The 19505-nt window shown below is 47.9% G+C and overlaps 1 protein-coding gene across 3 annotated transcripts in view; it reads right to left on the bottom strand.

The window, feature by feature from the left end:
* Positions 1-17020, bottom strand: part of CALCOCO1 (calcium binding and coiled-coil domain 1) — a 36811-nt gene extending 19791 nt beyond the window's left edge. The window contains exons 1-3 of one of the 3 annotated variants that reach the window (XM_081848932.1): positions 16915-17020; positions 6660-6808; positions 1548-1653 (exon numbers count right to left, since the gene is read on the bottom strand). In XM_081848932.1, the coding sequence (XP_081705058.1) occupies positions 1548-1653; positions 6660-6800 (247 nt within the window). In that variant the 5' untranslated portion in view covers positions 6801-6808; positions 16915-17020. Of the gene's footprint in view, positions 1-1547; positions 1654-6659; positions 6809-16703; positions 16863-16886 lie in introns of those variants that run through there. The other 2 variants (XM_081848934.1, XM_081848933.1) reach the window with 2 other exon arrangements.
* Between the last annotated feature and the right edge of the window lie 2485 nt (positions 17021-19505).

The following is a 19505-nucleotide window of genomic DNA, read 5'->3' as shown; positions in this document are numbered from 1 at the left end:
TTGCGAGCGGCAGGGGTTTATGGCAGAGGGACGATGAGCGGCATGCGAAAAGGCTCCGGAGAGGGGCTGCTTAAAATGGCGGCCGCTCAAGCGCTGCTGCTGCTGCTGGCACCAACAAAGCCCAGCCCCCTTCCTCCTCTAGGCAGGGCAGGGAGAAGCCAGGAGGAGGGAGGGAGGAGGTGCCGCCACCGTGTTAGGGAGAGGGAAAGAACGCGAGCACTGGCGATCCACACGGTGATTCTCAGACCGTCTGTGGGCCAGATCCATAAGGCAATTGGGCCTGATCCGGCCCGCAGACCTTAGTTTGCCGACCCATGCTCTTGAGGAGGCAGAGCCAAAATCGGCCCTCAAACTTGGCCCTCCAGATGTTTTAGGACTACAACTCCCATCATCCCTGACCACTGGTCTTGTTAGCTAGGGATGATCGGAGTTGTAGTCCCAAAACATCTGGAGGGCCAAGTTTGCCTATGCCTGCTCTTGAGGTTGGTTGGCTCCCTCTCTTGTTTGTATTTCGTGAAAACTGTATTCGATCAAAGCTGCTCTGAATTTATTTTATAAAGAGGCTTTATATAAATTTAACAGTTGTGTAACAGTAGTAGTAAAAAATATATGGTAGCACTCCTTCATTGGTTAGAATGCTTATGAGCATTCTGTGATGCCACAGCAGCTGAGCGAATGGCTATGGAGAGAACCATTTTTTTCAAAAAGGCAAAGCCTAGTATGGGAGGAATTCAACATCACACTAAGAAAATCATTTTGTCAGGGCAAATATTTTGGCTTGCCAGATGGAAGAATTCCCCCCTTTCCATTCCCATATGCTATTCCAGGGGTTCTCCCAATTCCTCCAAGAATCAATTTCAGGGGACAGGGGACACATGGGGGGGGGGGAGAAGAGTGGGGGAAAGCCCCCTTGGGCAAGCTGCCGTTCTTGCGGAGGGTTTCCACTGATGAAATTCATTAGCTGACTCCCATCCACATACGTGCGTGCTTTTGAACTTATGCATGGGTTTTGAAAAAAAAAGGACAAGTCAAAAAACGTTGCTCAAACCAAATGCAGCAGGGTCCCATGGTCGCCACCTGTCCCCTTCTATGATTCCTGAGTCACCTTTCTGCCTTGGTTAAGGTAAAGGTACCACTGACCGTTAGGTCCAGTCGTGGACGACTCTGGGGTTGCGCACTCATCTCGCTCTATAGGCCGAGGAAGGCAGTGTTTGTCTGCAGACAGCTTCCGGGTCATGTGGCCAGCATGGTGAACCAGAGTAGTGCACGGAAACGCCATTTACCTTCCCACCGCAGCGGTACCTATTTATCTACTTGCACTGGTGTGCTTTCGAACTGCTAGGTGGTCAGGAGCAGGGACTGAGCAATGGGAGCTCACCCCATGGCGCGGATTCGAACCGCCGACCTTCTGATCGGCAAGCCCTAGGCTCTGTGGTTTAGACCACAGCGCCACCCGCCTTGTTTTAGAAAAGCACAATTTAAGTATTGCTTTGACATCTCTAGCCATGTGTAACCTGCTGCGGACCATCGGACCTCCTAACACCCACCTTGGAATTGAACGTTACAGTGAAGAAGGGCTCCTGCAGAAGCTCCTCCATCTGGAACTGTGCACCACACAAAGGTATAATAATCACGCACTGAAGAGGACTCCACCTAGTGATAAAATGTGAAGATTTTTATGGTAAAAGTAAGTGTGATAAAAAAAATGGATAAAAATTACGATATATGTACAGTGATACCTCGGGTTTCATACGCTTCAGGTTACATACGCTTCAGGTTACAGACTCCGCTAACCCAGAAATATTACCTCGGGTTAAGAACTTTGCTTCAGGATGAGAACAGAAATTGTGCTCCGGCGGGGCGGCGGCAGCAGGAGGCCCCATTAGCTAAAGTGGTGCTTTGGGTTAAGAACAGTTTCAGGTTAAGAACAGACTTCCGAAACGAATTAAGTACTTAAGCTGAGGTACCACTGTAAACAGCTAAAGATGAGGTAAAATGAAAATCAGATAGGGGGGACTTGGGGAAGCCCACCTAACAATGTTTAGAAACAATAAGGATAAGACAAGAATTTGTTTGTATTGTTGTTGTTTTTTGTGTTGTTTAGCTGTGTTATAAAATGAATAATTTTTTTTGGGGGGGGGGAATATGAAGAGGACTCCACCTGGGAAAGGGAATGGGAAGAGTAGCCCATGTCTCTAGAGCTTCCCCTAGGGCATGTTGCTTAGATCAGCACATTATTATACAGGATGAGGGACGCACAAGAGGTTCAGGGAATATTACAGACTCATTCACTTTTGAATCTGGCTTGGGCTACCTTTTGTCCCTCCCCATCCTCAAAACGAGGTAGGAGCCAGAGGTTCTTTGGATACAGCAGAGCAGATGAGCTCAGAGGTCCATCCTGGCTCTAACCTTCTGTGAATCTTCTGCCTCCTTCTGAACTGTCTCAGTGACAACTGCAGGTACATTTCACCCTTAACACCAGCAGCAACGGGACTAAACAACCACAGTTCGGCACCTTCGGGATGGAGGAGGAATTTCTCATGTCCTGAGTCTCAAAGCAAACCTGGGCTTCCGTGGTTAGGCAAAGAATCATGGACATAGACAACAGGACTGTACAAGGGTCCCCGATTATAAAATAAGAGAAAACGGGAGATATGTAGCCGCTCCAGCAACAACTATTTCCTCGCATCCAGAAACCCAAGAAGGGCTTTCACTCTTGCTAGAAGCTCAGCCTTGCCCTCATGGTTCTGGAAGGCTCCTATAGAAGAGTCCCGTACGTACAGAGACTTTGCGACTGCCCATTAGTGGAAATAGGAAGCACTGAACATATATTTTTTAGATGTCCTTTTTACGCTGAGATTCGTAGAGACACCATTGATCCTTTGCTGAAGAGGCTCGCCAATCTTTTAGACAAGTCTAAACTTAATTCTCTCCTCTTGGGCAAAGATCACAAGACGACCTGGCTCGTAGCCAGATCATGCACCCAGATTTGTAGGCACAGATCATCCTCTAGAATAAAATAGCTTACTAGGTGTTATGTACTGAAGTTCTCATCCTGGGCCAGCAGGGGGATACTGTAGATAGTTATGCAAATGAAGGATCGAAAAGTGACATTCAGTGATTGGATAGTTTTAGAAAATGGCAACAGTTACATTGTTCTGGAGCTCTATATAAGAAGGGTGACTGAGCTCCTCAGCTTAGTTCTGTTCCAGCTTACAAAATAAAGAGCTGCTTTGGAGAAATCGCTGTGTCGTCTGCTATGTTAACCCACAACTTAACACTAGGGAAAAGCTGAGGTCGCCCTTTGGGGAGCTTCAGGTTCAACTTTTATGGTAGCCCAAATCTCAGTTGTACGTGTGTATGTATATACAGTGGTACCTCAGGTTACATACGCTTCAGGTTACATGTGCTTCAGGTTACAGACTCCGCTACCCCAGAAATAGTGCTTCAGGTTAAGAACTTTGCTTCAGGATGAGAACAGAAATCGGGTTCCGGCGGCGTGGCAGCAGGAGGCCCCATTAGCTAAAATGGTGCTTCAGGTTAAGAACAGTTTCAGGTTAAGTATGGACCTCCGGAACGAATTAAGTACTTAACCTGAGGTACCACAGTATCTCAATTTTAACTCATGAGCTATTGCTGCAATCTGCTCTGATTGTATATTTTATCTTTATGAACGCTGTTTTTATTGTGTTATGCGAGCTGGTCTTTGACCGTAATAATCTATCTATCTATCTATCTATCTATCTATCTATCTATCCCAGGCTTTCCCTGCCCCCCCCCCGCCAAATTCACTTTGAGTTGGAAGGTCATTTCTCCAGTACTGTTGGGGGCAGGAAGGAAGGAAGCATACTGACTTGGGTCCCTGAATTTCAATTTCTAATGAGAGCGGGACAGAAAAGGAAACCGGCAGCCTGCGCCTGCATAAACAGCCCTCCACTGTGCTGAACAAAGGGACTGTGTTCCTCATTCTCTTTCTCCTCCCTTCCCCTTCCCCCAAGGACCACACTGGATGGATGCTGGGTCTTAGACATGGAGCAGAGTGGAAGGGAAGGAATGGCATTTTTAACGCTCCCCTGTATATAGAACATCCTGTAACAGCAGCCTCAAAGCGGGAGAAGGAGAACATCAACCTCCTACTGTGTTGGCGTTCTATTTACAAAGCTCCCTAAAAAAAATGAAATGGGGAAGAGCACCGCGAAAATGAGACACCCTCGTCACTGGCAGTCTGAAGTGGTATAGCCCACTCTCCGCCTTCAGGACTCTCCCATCTCATTCTGCTCTTTGTGCCGACCAGAATTGGCAATTGTGTGCATCAACAGTGCAGTCAAGGCCCTCTTTGAGTTCTTCGATTCCTTACCTAGCCATAAAGCTCACTGGGTGACCTTGGGTCAATGACAGCCTATCAGGCTAGTTCACCTCGCAGGGTTGTTGTGGGGATGGGGTGTGGGAGAGCAAGATATGCCGCCTCAAGCTCTTTGGAGAAAAGGGGGGCATATATAAAGGCAATAAAGCAACAGCTGAGGGAAATGACAACACACCGTATTTTTCGCTCTATAAGACGTACCAGACCATAAGTTTTTGGAGGAGGAAAACAAGAAAAAAAATATTCTGAATTCCAGAAGCCAGAACAGCAAGAGGGATCTGGCTTCTAGGATAGCCTCTTGCTGTCCTGGCTTATGGGATAACCGCGCGCAGCCTCTCCCGGGCAGCGGGAGGAAGGCTCCCCGAAGAGCCGCACTCCCTTTAAAGAGCGTGTGGAGCGTGTGTGTGGCTCTTGGGGGCTTTTTCCCCAAGGAGGGAGAAGGGCGGCCCCCAAGAGCCGCACACATGCTCCACGCGCAGTGGTGTAGCGTGGGTTGTCAGCACCCGGGGCAAGGCAAGTAATTTGCGCCCCTAACCCCTAACCTGCCGCCGCTGCCAGCTTCTTCTTGCTGCTGCCTGGGCTGGTTGGGTGTGGTTCTCTCCCACGCTCAGCGCTGCGCTGGGTGGCCGCTGCACTGTCCCTCCCCCAGATAGTCCCTCCCTCGCTCTCTCTCCGCTCCACACTGCAACGCACGCCTGGCACCCTCCCCCTCACAGTGGGCAGCGACCTGGCAGCTCGGATCGGATTCGCACAGCCAGCACTGCAGTGAGAGAGAGTGAGTGAGCCAGGTAGGGGCAGAGAGCTGCGAGTGCGAGCGCGCCCCCCCCAAATGTTGCGCCCGGTGCGGCTGGCCCCCCCTGCACCCCCCCACGCTACGCCACTGTCCATGCGGCTCTTTAAAGGGAGCGCTGAGCAGAGCCTCTCGCCTGCATCCGCTCCATAAGACGCACACACATTTCCCCTTACTTTTTAGGAGGGAAAAAGTGTGTCTTATGGAGCGAAAAATACGGTATGTGTCCTGTGTTCGAAATTAGTCAGGTGCTGGGCACATTTCACACCTGGCTTCCAACAACTTGTGACCAAGTAAAGATGCCTGACACCTCCACCGTCTGGAGGTGCATGCCTGGGGATCATTGAATCTGGACTGTTTTCACACGCTAATACCCCATCCTGTATAATTCTATCTGTTATATTTTATCTGCACAATCAGAATGAATTTCTGGATCAAAAATGCTTCTTTCCTGTGCAGCCTGAGCAGGAGCAGTGAACAACTGTTGCAGTCTGTATGTCAGCAAAAATGTATAAGACAAGTACAAATATCAGCTGGAAATGTGTGGTGGACCTGTAAGGTAATAAGAGCATTCTGGGAAATGATCTATAATGAATTGAAAAAAAAACCAGTAGCTTTTCTATTAGGAATTATAGGTATTGATATTCCTAGGGAGCAGAAAAGACTTTTTATGTACGCGACAACAGCTGCACGGATGTTACTAGTCCAGAGATGGAAAGAAGACAAAGTCCCCACCAGAGAAGAATGGCAAACTAAGCTGTTGGATTATGCTGAAATGACAAAACTGACTGGGTAGCTCAGGAACCAAGAAGACCAAAACTTTAATAAAGAATGGGGGGAAATTACAATTGACCTGACAGACCAATGTAAGCAGATGAAAACATTAGCAAGATTGCAATAACACTTGTAACGTAGTAAATATTATGGATAAAATGGAGAAATATAAAATATGGATCATGAAATAGTATGCAGTTGAAAAGGTTGACAATAGGACCCATGGAGGGTTAGGGTTAGGGTGGATATATGGATATGTATTTTGTATTGTTATAATTTTACACTTGTAAAATAAAATCAAAATTATTTCAAAAAATAAAAAAAAAATGTTGCAGCTTGTCTTAGCTTACCCCACCTCACAGCCCAGCTCACAGTTGTGGAGAATATTCCTACATTATGTCTCCATTAAGAAAAAGAGGTCGGAATAGGCCAATAAATATTTGGACTATTCCTGGATCAAGTGCCTTTTCTTTAAGTTCTCAAAGCTCTTAACTTAGCTCAAGTTTGTCATCTGAATTAGCCAGATGTTTAACTGAGACTCAATCACAGTCAGCCCATCATTTGAAAAAACAAGACTTTAGAGCCATCTTGCCCCCAAAGGGCAACTAGACTTTCCGTTTTAGTGACTGTAACCTAGGTTTAAGGAGCCATTTGGAGCCTAGCTTATATATCTGAGTTTCTAACACTGTAGTGTGTCCCACTTTCCCTCCCCCCACTCCCCAGCTGAAATACCTTAAATATCCCAATCCAGTCTCTGGCGGACGGCTTCATGCCAGGCGGCAGGCTATAGTGACACTCCACCTTGGTGTGGGGCACGTAGCTCGAGGTCACATTCAGGAAAGCCACGCCGGGTTGGGACTGAACTTCTTCCATCTTGGCGGCTGTGAGGCAAACGAGGGTGGTTAGTGGGGCAAGGAAGGCCAAAGAATTGTACAGTTGGAGGGGACCCCATGGGTCATCTGGTCCAACCCCCTGAAAGGCAGGAATCTGAACTAGCTCCATAGGCATGGACACCCCACCCACCAAACATCTGAACATTTCATCTGGCTTCTCTTCCCCACTGTTGAAATCGAGGTTGTAAGCTCAGTGGGGCAGGGACCAGTATCTCTCTCTCTTTTAGGGGGGTGGGCTGGAATGTTGTCTTCCACGACAGAAATATCTGCCCAGGCTGGGGTGGGGGGCAGGGGACACCGAAGCCACAACCCTTATGGGAGTACGCTGCATTGAATAATATGGAATTTATTCCTGAGACACGGGTGGCGCTGTGGTCCAAACCACTTGCCAATCGGAAGGTCGGTGGTTCAAATTCCCATGACGGGGTGAGCTCCTGTTGTTCAGTCTCAGCTCCTGCCAACCTAGCAGTCTGAAAGCATGTCAAAGTGCAAGTAGATATATAGGTAGTGCTCTGGCGGGAAGGTAAACGGCATTTCCATGCACTGCTCTGGTTCACACATGCTGGCCACATGACCCGGAAAAACTGTTTTGGCTCCTGAATGCCACAAACCCAGAAGTGAGTGTTCCAGTTTCTGAACGTTCTTTGGAACCTCAATGTCCAAAGCAACATCCAATTGGCTGCAGCTCCCTGCAGCCAATCAGAAGCCGCGTCTTGGTGTCCGAACGTTTTGGAAGTCAACCCAACTTCCGGAACGGATTTCCATTCAACATCCGAGGTACGGTTGTAATAATAAACAGGATTGCACTATGCTGATTCTTCAGATGCAAACTTCTCAGCACAGTTTCGGTTTCCACATCTGGATGATGTGATTGCATCAGGCATGCAGCTCTGGCCTGACCTTGTTATCCTCCCTTACCCCAACAAATTACAAATTCCGTGGATCAAAATAAGACTGCAGTGCAATTATCTGCATATTATGCATGTGTACTTAATCCCATGTACTTCAGAGGTGGGGAACCATTTCCTGCCTGAGGACCACATTCTGGGCAATCTTTCAAGGGCCAAATGCCACTGATGGGAGGCAAAAAAGACCCGTGTCCCTATTTTCCAGGGACAGTCCCAGATTTACAGAAGCCGTCCTGGTTTCCAATTCGATCCCGGAATGTCCCGCTTTTCCTAAGGATGTCCCTATTTCCATCAGAGAAATGTTGGAGGGTCTGGAGTTATGTGACCCCCAAGCCAAGAAGAAACTATACAACTTTTAGAAGATATCTGAAGGCAGCCCTGTATAGGGAAGTTAAAAAAAATATGCTTAATGTTATATTATGTCTGTATATATTTTGGAAGCTGCCCAGAGTGGCCGGGGCAACCCAGGCAGATGGGTGGGGTATAAATAGTAAAATGATGATAACGATGGAATAGGATATCCCTACTTTCATCAGATAAATATTGGAGAGTATGCAAAAGCAGGTGAGGAACAAACACGAATTTCACCTTTGTAAAGTAGGCTAGATTCTGCACATCTCTCTCTAACCTCCCACCCAGGCAAGCAAGAAGACATTCCGGCAGTCAAAGCACTCAAGGAAGTTGTGAAGCATGGCCTGGTGAGAGTTTTAAGGGCCAGAAAGCGAACCCTGGAGAGCCACATTCTGGGCCCAGGCCTGAGATCCCCCACCCTTGACGCATTTCATTCCCAATCCAATAACTGCGTTTTGTGTTTTTGTTCTGCACAACTAGGAAACTTTCGGCAAAATGTTGCCTTCAGGCAGGCAGGGGAAATGTAAGGATGCAATGGGCAGTGGGGGGTGCATTTGCAGAGCAGCGTTGATAGAGATCACGAGGAAAGGTCAGAGCTACGCAGGACACAGAAATATCACCCCCTTGATCTTTTGCAGATTGTATTTCCACAACTACGAGGACCTATTCATTATGAAGTGTCACGACTGATTTATACCATTGCATTGCAGTGGGGGGGGGGCAAGTCTCTGCTCCAAGGAGCTTACAGTCCACACTGAGACAATGAGGAAAGTCAACAGAGGGAGAGGAGAGGCAAGGATAAAGACTTAATGAATGTGATTCAGCGCTATTGCGTATAAGGTGTTGTTTCAGTAGGGCTAACGGGTTAAGTTAAGGACATGGCAGAAGAATCATAGAGTTGGAAGGGACCCTAAAAATCAGTGCAGAAATATGCAGCTAAGAGGCTTCAAGGGGTGGTGGCAGTGGGGAATTTGGTGGGAGAAAGAGAGAGGCGATAATGTGTTGATATTCTGCGAGCGAGGGATTTAGAAAACGAACACGCCTGGAATCCACTTTTTGCATGAGATTCAGGATTCTTCACCAACTGCGCCTTGCCAATGCAAGGATTTTTGCTTGTGCAGCACAAATGCCAACCCGCCCCCCCCCCCAATCGTGCACGCCACACCCTCCCCAAATTTGCTTTAGAGGGTTGAGGTAAGCCCTACAGCAGATTTAGACTGGGGGAGAGGAGAGAGGGGTTAATGCCCTGTCGGGTAAGGAGAAATCCTCGCACCAGCAGAAGAAGAGACTTCTTAGCATGAGATTGGATTCCGTCCTCTGTAAAATCACAGAGGTAGACCAATGTTGGTTACAGGAAATGACACAACCAGGTCATGCTCCTTTCCTGAAAACAAATGACAACAACTGTGCAATGCAGAGTTGTAGGAGGGAGTGAACAGCCACACCCAGACAGGTTGGCCACCTTTATCGGTGTTCGTTTGGCATTATTATAATTGAGTGTAACAATTTCTCTGGCACCCAGTGGCGTAGCGTGGGGGGTGCAGGGGGGGGGGGCGGCCGCACCGGGCGCAACATCTGGGGGTTAGGGTTAGGGGGCGCAAATCCACTTGTTAGGGGGTGCAAATGACTTGCCTTGCCCCGGGTGCTGACAACCCACGCTACGCCACTGCTGGCACCTTCAGTGGAAAGGGCACATGGCTGAATCCAAATATTTGATTCACACAACCAATATGATAGGAGGAGGATAGGCTGAGGGAGACATTGCCTCCGAGCCACGCAGCAAGTTTCATTACTGAATGAGCAGAGATTTGAAGCAGGATCTTCCACGACAGCTCCCTTTGCTGTCAGAGGAAATAGACTTCTGAATACCAATTGCCGAGAAATGCGGAAGTGCTGATGTATTGAGGTCCAGCGCGTAGGCTGCCCACAGACTGGCCATTGTGAGGACGGGCTGCTGGAATAGATAGGCCATTAGCCTGATCTAGCAGGGTTTGTATTGTGTTCTTATGAGGGGCTAGCGCCCCTGTATGTGTTGCTCACCAACCCCGCCTATCCCCTACCCTCTTCCAAATCCCCCATCCCCTCACAACTTGCCCATTCCCAGGATCCCACTGCTGACACCACTCATGGAGAAGGGAACGAAGAGAAAGTCTTTCTCTCCTTCGCCCTGTGCTGATCCCGACATATGGAAGGGTGCATTTTGAAATGCATGCTTCCTTCTGATGGTGCTGGTGGCAGACAAAGCGGGAAAGAAGAAGAAGAAGAAGAAGAGTTTGGATTTGATATCCCGCCTTTCACTCCCTTTAAGGAGTCTCAAAGCGGCTAACATTTTCCTTTCCCTTCCTCCCCCACAACAAACACTCTGTGAGGTGAGTGGGGCTGAGAGACTTCAGAGAAGTGTGCTTAGCCCAAGGTCACCCAGCAGCTGCATGTGGAGGAGCGGAGACGCGAACCCGGTTCCCCAGATTACGAGACTACCGCTCTTAACCACTACACCACACTGGCTCTCAAACTGGGAAAACACTCCCCCCGCCTTGGTGACAACAATACCTGCCTGCTCGCTCGCTCAGCTGGGCTGCCTGATTTCTTGGACCCCAGACTTCCCTCACCTTGCTGTGCTTGCGTGCAAACAAGTACAGAACGCCCTCCCATCAGATGTCAAGGAGATGAGTAACTACAGTGGTACCTCTGGTTATGTACTTAACTCGTTCTGGAGGTCCGTTCTTAACCTGAAACTGTTCTTAACCTGAAGCACCACTTTAGCTAATGGGGCCTTCTGCTGCCGCTGCTGCGCGATTTCTGTTCTCATTCTGAAGCAAAGTTCTTAACCTGAGGTACTATTTCTGGGTTAGCGGAGTCTGTAACCTGAAGTGTATGTAACCCGAGGTACCACTGTATAACCTTTATAAGACATCTGAAGGCACCCCTGTATAGGGAAGCTTTTTAACATGTAATGTTTTGTTGTGTTTTCATATACAGTGGACGCTCGGGTTGCAAACGTGATCCGTGTGGGAGGCACGTTCGCAACCCACAGCATCACATCTGCATGAGTTGCAATTTGGTGCTTCTGCACATGCAGGTTTCCGCTGAAACCTGGAAGTAACCTGTTCCAGTACTTCCAGGTTTCAGCACGTCCGTAACCTGAAAAAACGCAACCTGAAGCGTCTGTAACCCAACGTATGACTGTACAGTGGTACCTTGGGTTACAGATGCTTCAGGTTATAGACGCTTCAGGTTACAGACTCCGGTAACCCAGAAATATTACCTCGGGTTAAGCGCTTCAGGATGAGAACAGAAATCATGCTTTGGCGACGCAGCGGCAGCGGGAGGCCCCATTAGCTAAAGTGGTACCTCAAGTTAAGAACAGTTTCAGGTTCAGAACAGACCTCCAGAATGAATTAAGTTCTTCACCCGAGATACCACTGTACTGTATGTTGGAAGCTGCCCAGAGTGGCTGGGACAACCCAGTCAGATGGACGGGGCATTATTATTATTATTATTATTATTATTATTATTATTATTATTATTATTATTAATGCGGGTGGAGGCGGCAACAACCAAGGGAACACGAGAAAGCCATCCTGGGCCACCCACCTGCCCACTCATTAGTTTCCTCTGCTCACTGGAGCTGCTGGCCTGCTTGTTTTGCTCAAACGCTCCATTTCATCTTACAAAAATGCTATATAATATTATGTAATAGTAAGATAAGTCTCCACTGCTTCACATAGATTTGCTGCACTTCCATTGTCAGGAGTGGGTGGGGCACGGCTGAAAAGGCTTTTGGGAGTAAAGAAATTAAGAGTTCAGGTTTTGCCAGTGCTGCCCATAACTGGAACTGAAAGACCAGTGACCAAGGTGGGTGAGAATGATTTGCTGGTGTTCTCCATGAAGTTTTATTTCCAGACCCAGGTAGCAGTGCCATGGCATATACAGTGGTGCCTCGCAAGACGAAATTAATCCGTTCTGTGAGGCTCTTCGTATAGCGGTTTTTTCGTCTTGCGAAGCAAGCCCATTGACAGCTTAGTGGATTAGCGCTATTAGCGGTTTAGCGGCTTTTAGCGGATCAGCTGATAAGCAGCTTAACGGCTTAGGAAAAGGGGGGGAAAGGGGAAAAAACCCCGCAGGAACTCGCAAGACATTTTCGTCTTGCGAAGCAAGCCCATAGGGAAATTCGTTTTGCGAAGCGCCTCCAAAACGGAAAACCCTTTCGTCTAGCGGGTTTTCCGTCTTGCGAGGCGTTCGTCTTGCGGGGCACCACTGTAGCTGGGAAAACCAAGAGACTAGAAACTCGTACAGACTTGGCTTAGATTAGATAAGATTAGATAAATTTTATTGTCATTGTCCGTATATACACAGTATACACAACAACGAAAATCAAACACCCAAGACCGGATTCACATACACATTTGCACGTATCTCCAACACTCTCATCCTATTCAGACATAATCTATTAAAACATACATAAGAGATGTATGAAATGAGTTAGAGATGAGTTAGAGATGAGTATGAAATCAAACACTCATTGATTTCATTGGACCCAGTGGTATTCAAATTGTGTTGTGAGGAGAAATTCAGGGGTTCCTTAAAAGCTCACTGTGGGCTCCTCATCCAAAACACCAACAGAGGTGACCAAATTTCCTTGAAAGACAGTTTACCCACTACTATTTGTGTCCCCCTGTCACATGTAGCCACTCTTGCTGTGGGGCAACAGCTAGACCCAACAGGCCCAGTTAGCATTGCATATAAATTTACTGGGCAACTGGCACACATCCCATAATGCATTGCAATACTAATTGGTTCTGTGGCAAATGTACAGTATAGGATTTCCTTAGCACAGAAGTCAACAGAGGAAAAATTCCCTGCAGAGTGTTTGAAAACCACTGACTTAACCTAAAGAATCGAGGAACTGGAGGTTTCTTTCTTTTGTTGGCCGCTGGCAGACAGCACTCTCTTTAGTTTTGCCCAGAGCACACCATATATAAAGGACTGCTCCTACAATATGAGCCTGTTCTATATGTATTTATTTTAGAACACTAATATTTCCCGCATCATAGAGCTGAGAGGCTCTCAAAGAGCCTCACAGAAGATTCTCAGAATAAAAACAACATTCATGTCCGGTTTCAGCAACAGAAATAACACAGCATCCCTAGGGTGCCCAGATTATTTCGCTGGCATTTCCTGCCCTCATTCGTGGTCTTCCCAGGTGTTAACTATTGGCCTCTGCCTACAAGGGAGCAGAGCCCACTGACAAACTGAGCTGCTGGAACGCACTGAGCGCATGGTAAAAAAAGGTAAAGGGACTCCTGACCATTTGGTCCAGTCGTGACCAACTCTGGGGCTGCGGCAATCACCTTGCTTTATTGGCCGAGGGAGCCGGCGTCCACTTCCGCACAGGAACTCCATTTACCTTCCCGCCGGAGCAGTACCTATTTATCTACTTGCACTTTGATGTGCTTTCGAGCGCATGGTAGAGGCCATTATACGAGTCCCCTTATATGCATCCTCAGGGGTCACCATATGAACATCAAAAGGCAGGTGGGAGATAACAAGATAAAGGTCTTTATTGGCTGTGGTGTTGCATATTTGGGACCTTTTCCCCAGAAAAGCTTGTCTGGTACCCAAACTTATGATGGTACTAGGGCATGAGACATTTGCTTATTTGCCCAGACATTCCAACTTTTTCTTTCTTTAATGGGATGGCTTTTCTAGGGTTTTGTCATCTGGCTATGGCCTGCTAGTTTTGTGACTTTACCGGTCTTGTTTATTTATTTTGCTTTGAATTTGCTGCACCAGGAAAAATACGTTTTACTGGGAACCTCAAACTTATACATTTATAAAAACAAAACGTAACAATAAAGACCAGCCGCAAAGCGGTTAAACTGAGACCCAGGCTCATAGCATCGTAAATTTGAAGATCAGTCATCTACGGTGGAATGTAGTCCAGATACCAGCACTCTTGGCTTTTACCATATACAGCAGTTATTATTAACTTGGGCCTTGAGACAATGCAAGGAACTGATTTGTTTCCTAATGATATAACCATATCTGATACTTCCCTGCTCCCTCGCCTGCAAATCTTAGAGCCTGCCCAGACTAGGAATGAAGAGGTCTCGTGTGACACTTTGCCATGCTGCAGCATGGAGTATTTTTTTTAAATGAAAAGTTTCCAGTCCTCATGGTAGCACAATAGCTTTTTTAGAAAGAGGAAGGTTTTGTCACCCCAAACTCTGCACAAATAGGGGTGATATTCAACTGAATGGTTGTGCTAGCGCAAGGATTAGTACTAGCACAATGAGATGGAAGAGGGAATGCGGAGTGATATGAACGTTGCTGTCACCCAGGAAGGGCAAGGCAATTCTTAGATTCTTATTAGCGTAGCTTAAGGATCAAATAACCGAGTTCTATGTTGCTGCTGGAGTAGCAGGCGTGTTGCACAGGGATGGGAGTGCACAGCGCAGATCTCTTGGCTGGGTGCTTGCAAGCGCATGAAACGGACCCATCACAATTACCGTATTTTTTGCTCTATAAGACTCACTTTTCCCCTCCTAAAAAGTAAGGGGAAATGTGTGTGCGTCTTACGGAGCGAATGCAGGCTGCTCAGCTATCCCAGAAGCCAGAACAGCAAGAGGGATTGCTGCTTTCACTGCGCAGCGATCCCTCTTGCACCTCTGGCTTCTGAGATTCAGAATTTTTTTTTCTTGTTTTCCTCCTCCAAAAACTAGGTGCGTCTTGTGGTCTGGTGCGTCTTATAGAGTGAAAAATACGGTACTTTAACACATACAAACATATTGTTTAGTGTACAGAAACATAAGAGCAGCCCTGCTGGAAAAGACCAAAGGCTTATCTAGTTCCTCATCTCGTTTCTCACAGGGGCATATGGGAAATCCATACAGCAGAGCAAGAGAGAAATAGCCCTATGACCGTGACCAGACTGCCAGTGTTATCCTCCATTAATATGCGAAGAAGTACATCCTTTTGTTTGTTTGGATTTCCCACCTCTCAGCTTCCTTGGAGGTAGTGTGTACATTAGAGTAAAGGTAAAGGGACCCCTGACCATTAGGTCCAGTTGTGAGTGACTTTGGGGTTGTGGCACTAATCTGGCTTTATTGCCCGAGGGAGCCGGCGTACAGCTTCCGGGTCATGTGGCCGGCATGACTAAGCCGCTTCTGGCAAACCAGAGCAATGCACGAGAACGCCGTTTACCTTCCTGCCGGAGCGGTAACTATTTATCTACTTGCACTTTGATGTGCTTTCGAACTGCTAGGTTGGCAGGAGCAGGGACCGAGCAATGGAAGCTCACCCCGTCGCGGGGATTCGAACTGCCGACCTTCTGATCGGCAAGTCCTAGGCTCTGTGGTTTAACCCACAGCACCACCCGTGTCCCTTTGTACATTAGAGAGAGAGAGAGAATGGAGGGGGGGGGGACATTTTCCCTGTATACTTGCCACACACCATACATAATTTGATCAACCTCACCAGTCCACTTTTTCTCAGATCGATTCTAAATAGGCCTTCCAACCTTTCTTAGTAGGGGAAGCCTGTGATGAAACCTTGTCACACGAGATGCTTTCGGATCTGCACAACAAGTCAAGGCAACAAGCTTATCCCAATATGCCCCATGACCCAGGCAGAGTCCCGGCCAAACCACATGGGTAATGAACGCCTGGCAGCTCCCAGCACTTTTGGCCAAATTCCCTTCTCCCGGAGCATCTGGGTGGTGCTTCTGCAAGAGGAACACCAATCAGAGCCCAGCAGAGAGCCCAGACATGTCTGTGCAGGGTACAGCAAAACAAACCAGCAATCAGATCTCTCCATCTAACAGGCAGAAGCGTGGGAAGGCTCAAGGAGAAGCCTTGAGGACCTGGCTGGCCTGCCGCAAGGCTTACGCAAGAGAAGCCCATCCTCCTCCTTTACAAGGGGATGGTGAAATGGCTTGCCATTTGGAGTCCTCAATCCCCACCTTGTTTTGGGAAAGGCTATTATGACTCTCCTGTAAAAGCGTCCTCCTAGCAGGCGTCAGGGCTGGGAGTCCTGCGGCTGGAAGCCAAACAAAGGGAAACTTTGTTTTCAAGAAACCAGAAGTCCCAGGCTGTCTTCAAATAAACACAAGCCTCTCGCGCAGCGGACCTCGCATCTCATTTGCAGTTAATACATTTTCTGGGAGGCCCCAGGACAGGAATATCATCCAAGACAGAGAGAGAGAGAGTAATAATAAGAACAGAGGGGAGGGAGGAATGGCAGGCATAGAATATCCCAGGCCTATTAAGTATGGAGGCAGGAGGGCTTGGGCTGTCTCCAAACTGACAGATTCTGGAGGCTTGTGTGTGCAAAGAGGGGGGTGAAAGAAAGAAAGAAAGAAAGAAAGAAAGAAAGAAAGAAAGAAAAGTAAAAGTAGCCAGGAAAGACCTTAGCATTTGGGACAGGGCTTCAGAGATTCCCTTGATCTTTTTCCCCCATCACCACCTCAACCCTTTGTGCCGCAAGCTCAGGATTAAAGGCCCGTTGGAGCTTTTCTTGCCTTCCCCAGCCCTCCCCAGATTCATTTCAGCGACGAAGGAGTGGAAATCAATGCAAACGACTCCTTTGACTGCGGGGGAGGCAAGTCACTCCCCCTCTTTGCTTACATATTGTTTTGCTCACAGCATTCGCAGGAAGTGGGGGGGGGATTAAAAAGCTCCTGGAATAGAGGATTGCGCCCCACTGCACCCCGAGTCCGTTTGAGCCATCCGCTTTCCGAGCAGCCAAGAAAGGCGAGGAGGAGAGAAAGTAGCCACGTCCCCCTCCCCAACCCCGAAGACGTATCTTACCCAGAGAGCGACCAGCTGTTCCACTAACCTTTTAGCAACAACAATAACAGCCTTCAAGCCAGCTGGGGAGGCGGAGGCAGGCTGGGCTCGCAGCGCTGCTGGGAATTGTAGTCCTCTCCGCCTGCTCGTAAATGGGCAGGAGCGCAGCGCAGAGACTACATCTCCCAAAGAGCCGCGCGAGGCAGGGGAGACCGCTAAGGATTGTGGGCTTCGTAGTCCCAAGGCTCGGGGAAACAAGGGGAGGATGGGGCCCCGGGGACTCCAAGTTCCAGGGAGCAGCATCGGCTGGGGGGGCACGGGCGCAGTTTGCTGGAAGGAGATAATGCAGAAGGGGGCTCAAGTTGCCCAAGAGAGGAATCCTGAGAAGGTTTTGTGGAGTAAGGGGCCCCGCTTCTGGCCTGGGTGCTTTAAGAACATTGCAAGCCGTTTACACGCGGGTTCGTGGGGGGCAAATTGCACGGATGGAAAAGAGACGTGGAAGCACAACGATGGAGCACAGACAAATAGGAAGGAATAAGCGGAGGAAGGCGTGCAAAAATGTGCAGCTCCATGCACACGCACACATACACCCCCCGACATGCACATAGAATCATAGAATCATAGAGTTGGAAGATACCACAAGGGCCATTGAGTCCAACCCCCTGCCAAGCAGGAAACACCATCAGAGCACTCCTGACATATGGTTGTCAAGCCTCTGCTTAAAGACCTCCAAAGAAGGAGACTCCACCACACTCCTTGGCAGCAAATTCCACTGTCGAACAGCTCTTACTGTCAGGAAGTTCTTCCTAATGTTTAGGTGGAATCTTCTTTCTTGTAGTTTGGAACCATTGCTCCGTGTCCGCTTCTCTGGAGCAGCAGAAAACAACCTTTCTCCCTCCTCTATGTGACATCCTTTTATATATTTGAACATGGCTATCATATCACCCCTTAACCTCCTCTTCTCCAGGCTAAACATGCCCAGCTCCCTTAGCCGTTCCTCATAAGGCATCGTTTCCAGGCCTTTGACCATTTTGGTTGCCCTCCTCTGGACACGTTCCAGTTTGTCAGTGTCCTTCTTGAACTGTGGTGCCCAGAACTGGACACAGTACTCCAGGTGAGGTCTGACCAGAGCAGAATACAGTGGCACTATTACTTCTCTTGATCTAGATGCTATACTCCTATTGATGCAGCCCAGAATTGCATTAGCTTTTTTAGCTGCCGCGTCACACTGTTGGCTCATGTCAAGTTTGTGGTCAACCAAGACTCCTAGATCCTTTTCACATGTACTGCTCTCAAGCCAGGTGTCACCCATCTTGTATTTGTGCCTCTCATTTTTTTTGCCCAAGTGCAATACTTTACATTTCTCCCTGTTAAAATTCATCTTGTTTGTTTTGGTCCAGTTCTCTAATCTGTCAAGGTCGTTTTGAAGTGTGATCCTGTCCTCTGGGGTGTTAGCCACCCCTCCCAGTTTGGTGTCATCTGCAAATTTGATCAGGATGCCCTTGAGTCCATCATCCAAGTCGTTGATAAAGATGTTGAATAAGACCGGGCCCAAGACAGAACCCTGTGGCACCCCACTAGTCACTCTTCTCCAGGATGAAGAGGAACCATTGATGAGCACCCTTTGGGTTCGGTCAGTCAGCCAGTTACAAATCCACTGAGTGGTGAGTTTATCCAAGCAGTCAGAGATAAAAGGGAGTAGCTGGTTTGCAGCCGCCTCCACAAATAAGCAGAAACAAATGCGCGTGCACCCGCAGGTGTGCGAAACTCTCTAGAGAGGCATTCTCATATACCGTGCAAAACCCGCATAGAGCGAAATCGTGCACAGGAAGTCGGTGCCATGTGTGATGAGTCATCGCCAGAGCCAAACAGTGCACCTGTTCTAGTGTAATTGATAGGAAAAGATGGGCGGTATGCAATGCAAAGCTCTGGGTGTTTCATGCAAAAGCTGTTGCCTGCCTTCAAAGCCTCAGACAAGTTTCCCCTGCCCTTTCTGCTTTCTGTTCCCTTCTCCATTTTCAGGTCTCTGGTTTTCCTGTTCCCTGTTCCTTGGAATTCCTGGCTTTCAAGTTCTTTCTCCTCCTGGCCTGGTGTAGCTTTAGGAACGGCAGGGGTTTGGTACCCTAGACATTTCTGATCTATGCTCCAAGCATTGCAACTTTGTGCCCCCAGCCCTGGGAAGTCCTGCAATTTGCCCACATTTATCTAAATTAACTTGCTAAAGGGCTCAGGATGTCCCAGGACCTATTGCTGAATGTGGCAACTTGGGTTTTTGCAAAGCTCAGTTCACTTGTGGAGGAGCTGAGCTCTTGCATGGTACTGCTTTGATTTGGCAAGACCAGGTCTTGACACAACTTCAATGACGGGGAAAGTCACCAGAATTAGCTAGAAGCTAGGGGATAAGGATTTCAAGGTGAAAGCAGGGTTTTGTACTCCTACAAGATGGATGTTGACTAGAACACAACAACATTCACACATGCACACAAAGAGAGAGTTGGAAAGACTTCAGGTTTGCAGGATTTATATTATTGGTGTTTTTGCTATTATTATTAGCATGATAAGAATTAAGGGAGAGTATCTATGATTAGGGACAGATGAATCTGTCCTTTACAGTTTCTCATATTTTCTCAGTTTTCTAAT

Source organism: Podarcis erhardii, assembly GCF_964252035.2.
Source record: "Podarcis erhardii genome assembly, chromosome: 2".
In the NCBI taxonomy this organism is placed as follows: domain Eukaryota; kingdom Metazoa; phylum Chordata; class Lepidosauria; order Squamata; family Lacertidae; genus Podarcis; species Podarcis erhardii.
The sequence above is the reverse complement of the archived record's forward strand: the minus strand, read 5'-3'. Positions and strand labels throughout refer to the sequence as shown.